Raw genomic sequence first — 6,251 nt, forward strand, 5'->3', positions numbered from 1 at the left:
AGATGCATGAGGTGCTTTTCTCTGTGCTATAATACAAAGACAAGATTCCATTGCTGACAGATGGAGCACTGATTTTTTGGGAGACAAATAGGAAATATCATTTGTGTAAGAGAGTTTTATTAATGTTTTAATAACAGCATGATCAGGATATTTAAGGATCATAGAGAAACAATGGAAACAGGAGGCATTTACCTATGGATCCAGAAAGAGTAACAAGAAAAAACATTCCTAAGAGCTTAACTCTTGGTCCAGATAGAATGGGACAAGCAGAAGTTAGTTATTTGAGGGCAGGAGAGTTGATGCTAGGAGAAGGATATGACATGTAAAAACACAGGTGAGACAAAGTACAAAGCATGTTCTATCAGTGGCTGGGTCCATGTGTAGAGTTGGAATATACTTGTGAAGGGAGTTATTCTTTATTCATAAATTATGAGTGCTAAGGACATTGTTTTAACAAAGAATAACTTGTACAATTTAAGTTGTAGACAGATTTTATGTCAGCAGAACTGTAGAGAAACTTGACAGCCTAGAACAGAGGCAGGTACATCAGTTAGGAGGTTACTAATGAAGCAGTCAAACCCTGAATTCATGTCTTTTCTTCCAGCCAGTTTCAGGCCCACCTGCCAAGTCATGGTACTATTTCTCAACAACACAGGCACTCAGGTGACTGAATTCCTGATGATCTGCTTCCCAGGAATGCAGGACACACAGCACTGGCTATCTGTTGTCCTGGCTCCCCTCCTGGTTTTGGCCCTTGGTGCTAACTTTATGTTGTTACTCACCATCCAGCAGGAGACATCTCTGCATGAACCCATCTACTACCTGCTTGTCATCCTCTCCATGCTGGATATCATCCTCTGCCTCACTGTCATCCCTAAGGTCAGACCCCCTCTAGATTCACTTGCAGGCACTCAGTCATCTTTCTCTGAATAGTATTGTTTTGCTACTGTAAATCCTCCTACCCCTGAAGGCAAATCTTCAGTGAGCTGTCCACACCATCACCCTGAGTCCATCACAGCTCCCACACATGTCCCCTCTCATTCTCAGTGTCCACTTTTTTTTTTGTTTGTTTGTTTAAGGTTTCATTCTTTCCCAACTGACAGGCCCTCTTTCAATGTCTGAGTCAGTGATATGCCAAGTTCTGACCTTCTTTTTACTTCTAGGGAGAGATTCTTCTTGATTCGAATTACCCCAACTTTACATCCAAGAGCTCTAGAATTTGCTTTCTAAAATGTAACTGGATGTATGTTTACATCATATGCTGAGATAAGAATCATAATTGGAAGAGGTTTCTTATGTGTATAGAGAGATTGGAGGGTATCCAAATATAAGTATTAGACTTACTGAGTTCTGATGTTCTTGTGATGCATTTAGGTGGACAGATGTGTTCAGCTGGAATTTGGGTAAGAACTCTTGAGGTTGACCAAGAGAAGACAGCCTAGAAATAAATATAGGCATGGTCTATAGATGGAGAGAAAAGGGTATAAATCTTGTTCTAATTGGGATGCACATAGAAGATACTTGAGATCTGGGATTTTAGTGCTGTGGCTTGGGGATATAGATGGTTGAAACCATTGGGGGTTTCCCCAAGGTTAGGTACCCTAGGGTGGGAATGGATGCAGTTTTTGAGAATAATGATTCTGACAGGTCCTGCTCATCTTCTCGTTCAACATGAAGACCATCAGCTTTGCAGGCTGCTTTCTGCAGATGTTCATCATTAATAGATTCCTTCCCATGGAGTCCTCCACCTTCCTGGTCATGGCGTATGACTGCTATGTGGCCATTTGCCATCCTCTATGCTACCCATCCATCATCACTGAAAAATTTGTCATTTATGCAGCCATCTTCATTGTTTTCCGCAATTTGCTGACCACACTACCTACACCAGTTCTGGCTGCCAGGCTCAACTACTGTGCCAGCAATGTGCTGGAGAACTGTATCTGTGCCAACATTTCTGTAGCAAAGCTCTCCTGTGGGGATATTCACCTAAATAAGCTCTACCAGTTTGTGAGTGTTTGGTGTCTACTGGGTTCTGACCTGGTGCTCATCTTGTTATCCTACTGCTTTATCTTGAGGGCTGTTATGCATCTGCAGTCAGGAGGTACAGCCACCAAAGCCTTGAGTACTTGTGGTTCCCATCTCATTCTTATACTTTTCTTCTATACATTGCTGCTAGTATTTATCTTCACAAACAAGGCAAGAAAGAAGGTGCCTTCAGAGGTACCCATTCTTCTCAATGTCTTACACCACCTCATCCCACCAGCCCTGAACCCCATTGTTTATGGAGTACGAACCCAGGAAATCAAGCAAGGGATTATCAAGATACTCAAGTACCAGTTCTGAGAGATATGAGTCAAAGACCAGGGATTATGGAAGTTTGTTTTAGTGTTGGTTTCATCTGAATGCCACAAGGAACACATTTACATACATGATGCTACCCTTATCTTGAACTTAAACCTTCTCCAGCCACTATCACAATATTTACCCTCACTAACTCCTCCTCAAATCCTCATTGAACACATGTTTGGGCATCCATTGCCTTTTTATTCTAACCCCTTGCCATCATGATCCTTCAATTACTCACTCATTAAATGATTATTTAATACCTCCCACATGCTTCTCAGTCTTTACATTCTGAGTGCCTGTCACATTTAATTCATAGGACAAGGATGAGACAGCACTTTAAATAAAACATGGGAAATATGGGTAGGGTCAGGGGAACCAGTGATGAAGTATTTTAAATAATCTAGGTGAAAAGTTGGATTAAGTTGATGAGTAAAAATTAAAGTTATGGGTCACAAGATTTGCTGAGACTCCATATGTAGGGTATAAAAGATGGAGAGGAGTAAAGCATGACTCCAGGGCTTTTTTCAAAAAGTTAAAATTTTTTTTTTAATTTAAATTCAATTTAGGTAACATACAGTGTATTATTAGTTTTAGGGGTAGAATTTAGTGATTCATCAGTTACATATAACACTGATGCTCATTACATCCAGTGCCCTCCTTAATGCCCATCACCCAATTACCCCATCTACCCACCCACCTCCCCTCCAGCAACCCTGTTTGTTTCCTACAATTAAGAGTCTCTTATGGTTTGCCTCACTCTCTGTTTTTATCCTATTTTATTTTTCCTATCCTTCCCCTATGTTCATCTGTTTTGTTTATTAAATTCCACTTATGAGTGAAATTATTTCGTATTTGTCTTTCTCTGACTGACATTTCATTTAGCATAATACCCTCTAGTTCCATCCACATCATTGTAAATGTCAAGGTTTCATTCTTTCTGATGGCTGAGTAATATTCCATTGTATATCTATACCACATCTTTTTTTTTTTTTTAAGATTTTTATTTATTTGAGAGAGAGACAGTGAAAGAGAGATAATGGGGGGGGGCAAAGGGAGAGGGGGGAAGCAGACACCCTGTTGAGCAGGGAGCCTGACATGAAGCTAGATCCCAGGATCCTGGGATCATGACCTGAGCTGAAGGTAGACACTTAACCAACTGAGCCACCCAGGCGCCCCTATACCACATCTTCTTTATCCATTCATCTGTTAATGGACATCTGGGTTCTTTCCATATTTTTTGAAGTTTTAATTTAAATTCCAGTTAGTTAACATGCAGTGTAGGATTAGTTTCAGGTGTACAATATACCGATTCAACACTTTCACACAATACCCGGTGCTCATCACAACAAATATACTCCTTAATCTCCATCACCTATTTAACCCATCCTCCCACCCACCTCCATTCCTGTAACCATCAGTTTGTTCTCTATAGTTAAGAGTCAATATCTCCAAGACTTTTTGCAAGAGTAGTTGGAAAGTCAGAATTGCCATTAACTGAGAAGCCAGTTTTATATGTGATATTAGAAGTTTGGCTTTGGACACTTAACTCTATTTCCATATCAAACTCCTACAAATGACTGTACTTTTAAAATGACTATTAAATATCCAAATGGAGAAGTAAAAGTTAGCAACTGGACATATGGCACTGTTCAGGGACCAAATCTAAGCTAGAGACAGAAGTTTGAGTCATCAGAGTATATAGGTGGTATTTAATCCCATTTAGATGTGTGATATGAATTATGTCAATGAATTATCCACTTATTCCTATCATTTTCTTCAAGAAATTTGTTCAGATGTTGGGTACTCTGGATCCATACTTGTTTGCCACTCCCCAAAGATGATAATCTCATTAAAGTCAGAAACTGTTTAATTTTTCTTTGTATCTAGCACTTAGTAGGTTCTTTTTCAATTAATGAATAATTTTGACTCTCAAAACTTTTGGTCTCACTATGTGTATCTGGATTATGGAGTCTTGATCCAAAAATAGTACTATTTGTTGATGAAATTTTATATGCTGGTTTTAGTAAACATTAAAAGTTATATCATTTTTATAAGAAGAAAGGCATTCATTAACATAATTTAACAGAGTAATGAGCTCCTTATATTCAAAATAGAGGATAGAACTTTAAAGTAGTATTTAAAAAGTTGCAAAAACATAAGCAGTAAGCTCCTTGACATCATCTTGGAAGTGATTTTTTTGGATGATACCAAAAGCAAAGGCAACAAAAGCAAAAATAAACTATTGGGACTACATCAAACTAAAAAGCTCTGCACAGCAAAGGAAATCATCAACAAAATGAAAAGGCAGTCTATTAAATGGGAGAAAATATTTGCAAATCATATATCCGATCAGGGGTTAATATTCAAAATATATAACGAACTCATACAACTCAAAAGCAAAAAAAAAAAAAGAAAATCTGATTAAATAATGGACAAACGATCTAATAGACATTTTTCCAAAGAACACATACAGATGGCCAACAGGTACATGAAAAGGTGCTAACATCACTTATTATCAGGGAAATGTAAATCAAAACCACAATGAGATATTACATCACACCTGTTAGAATGGATATTATCAAAAAGATAAGAAATAACAAGTATTAGCAAGGATGTGGAGAAAAAGGAACACTTGTGCATTTTTGGTGGAAATTTAAATTGGTTCAGCTCCTACGGAACAATATGGAGGTACCCCAACAAATTAAAAATAGAATTACATAACATAAAATAAAATTAAAATTCAAAAAAATAAAAAAATAAGAATAGAATTACCCAATGATCCATTAGTTCCACTTCTGGGCATTTATCAGAGGAAAATGAAGACACTAACTTGAAAAGATACATGCACTACCATGTTCATTGCAGCTTTTTATTTATTTATTTATTTATTTATTTATTTATTATTCAATAGACACCATGCCCAATGGGGGGCTTGAACTCATGACACTGAGATCAAGAGTTGTATGCTCTACTGTCTGAGCCAGCCAGGCACCCCTACAGCATTATTTATAATAGCCAAGATATAGAAACAACCTAAATGTCCATCAATGGATAAATGGATAAAGAAAATGTGATACACACACACACACAATGGAATATTACTCAGCCAAATAAAACAAAAGAATGAAATCTTGCCACCTGTGACAACATGGATGAACCTTAAGGGCATTATGCTAAGTGAAATAAGTCAGATAAAGACAAATACTGTATGATTTTACTTACATGTGAAATCTAAACAAACAACAAACAAAAATTCCTGAGCTTGTAGAAACAGAGAACAGATTGATAGTTGCCAGAGGTGGGGGGGTGAGAGGTGGGTGAAATTGGTGAAAGGGGTCAAAAGGTGTAAACTTTCAATTGTATAACAAATAAGTCATGGGAATGTATAGTTAATAAAACTGTATTGCATACTATTGTATGCTATGTGTGTAGATCTTAAAAGTTCTCATCATAAAAAATCTTCTAACTATATATGGTGACAGATGTTAAGTAGACTTACTGTAGTGATCATTTCACAATATATACAATATCAAATCATTGTGTTGTACGCCTGAAACTAATATAATGTTATGTCAATGATACCTCAATAAAAACATAAATTAAATAAAGACATTCATACAGCAGGATGTTATTAAACATGTAGTCAATAGAAAGAAAGCTTGAAACCTCTCATTGGGCAGGCTGAAAGTGCCCTTGCCCCCACCACTCCAACTGAGATCCTGGAATCCCTGGTAAAGTGTATGGGGAAAGGTGATGGTTTTAGGTCTCCTTTATTTACAACTATCCTAGCCAGATTTAATAATCTACTATTCAGCTCAGATCTGCCTCCAGTAGCATTCAATCTAGGAATAATGAGGATGAAATTATGCAATCAATCAATATTTGAAGAAGATCCTTAATGTTGA

General features: G+C 37.3%; 1 protein-coding gene across 1 annotated transcript; it reads left to right on the forward strand.

The window, feature by feature from the left end:
- The first annotated feature begins 630 nt into the window (after positions 1–630).
- On the forward strand, positions 631–2,343 carry LOC102726695 (olfactory receptor 56A4-like). Its single transcript, XM_006732760.2, has 2 exons — positions 631–879; positions 1,648–2,343. Exons 1-2 carry the CDS (start codon positions 631–633, stop codon positions 2,341–2,343), a joined length of 945 nt encoding a protein of 314 aa, XP_006732823.2.
- The last annotated feature ends 3,908 nt before the right edge of the window (positions 2,344–6,251 follow it).

Source organism: Leptonychotes weddellii, unplaced genomic scaffold (assembly GCF_054177405.1).
Source record: "Leptonychotes weddellii isolate Sample4059 unplaced genomic scaffold, ASM5417740v2 HiC_scaffold_3647, whole genome shotgun sequence".
Classification (NCBI taxonomy): Eukaryota; Metazoa; Chordata; class Mammalia; order Carnivora; family Phocidae; genus Leptonychotes; species Leptonychotes weddellii.

Bases quoted from the DNA above. Each gene is read 5' to 3' on its own strand.
- LOC102726695 (XM_006732760.2), top strand. From the start codon at position 631: ATGGTACTATTTCTCAACAACACAGGCACTCAGGTGACTGAATTCCTG. The intron at 880-1,647 runs GTCAGACCCCCT...TGATTCTGACAG, and splicing joins GCCTCACTGTCATCCCTAAG to GTCCTGCTCATCTTCTCGTT.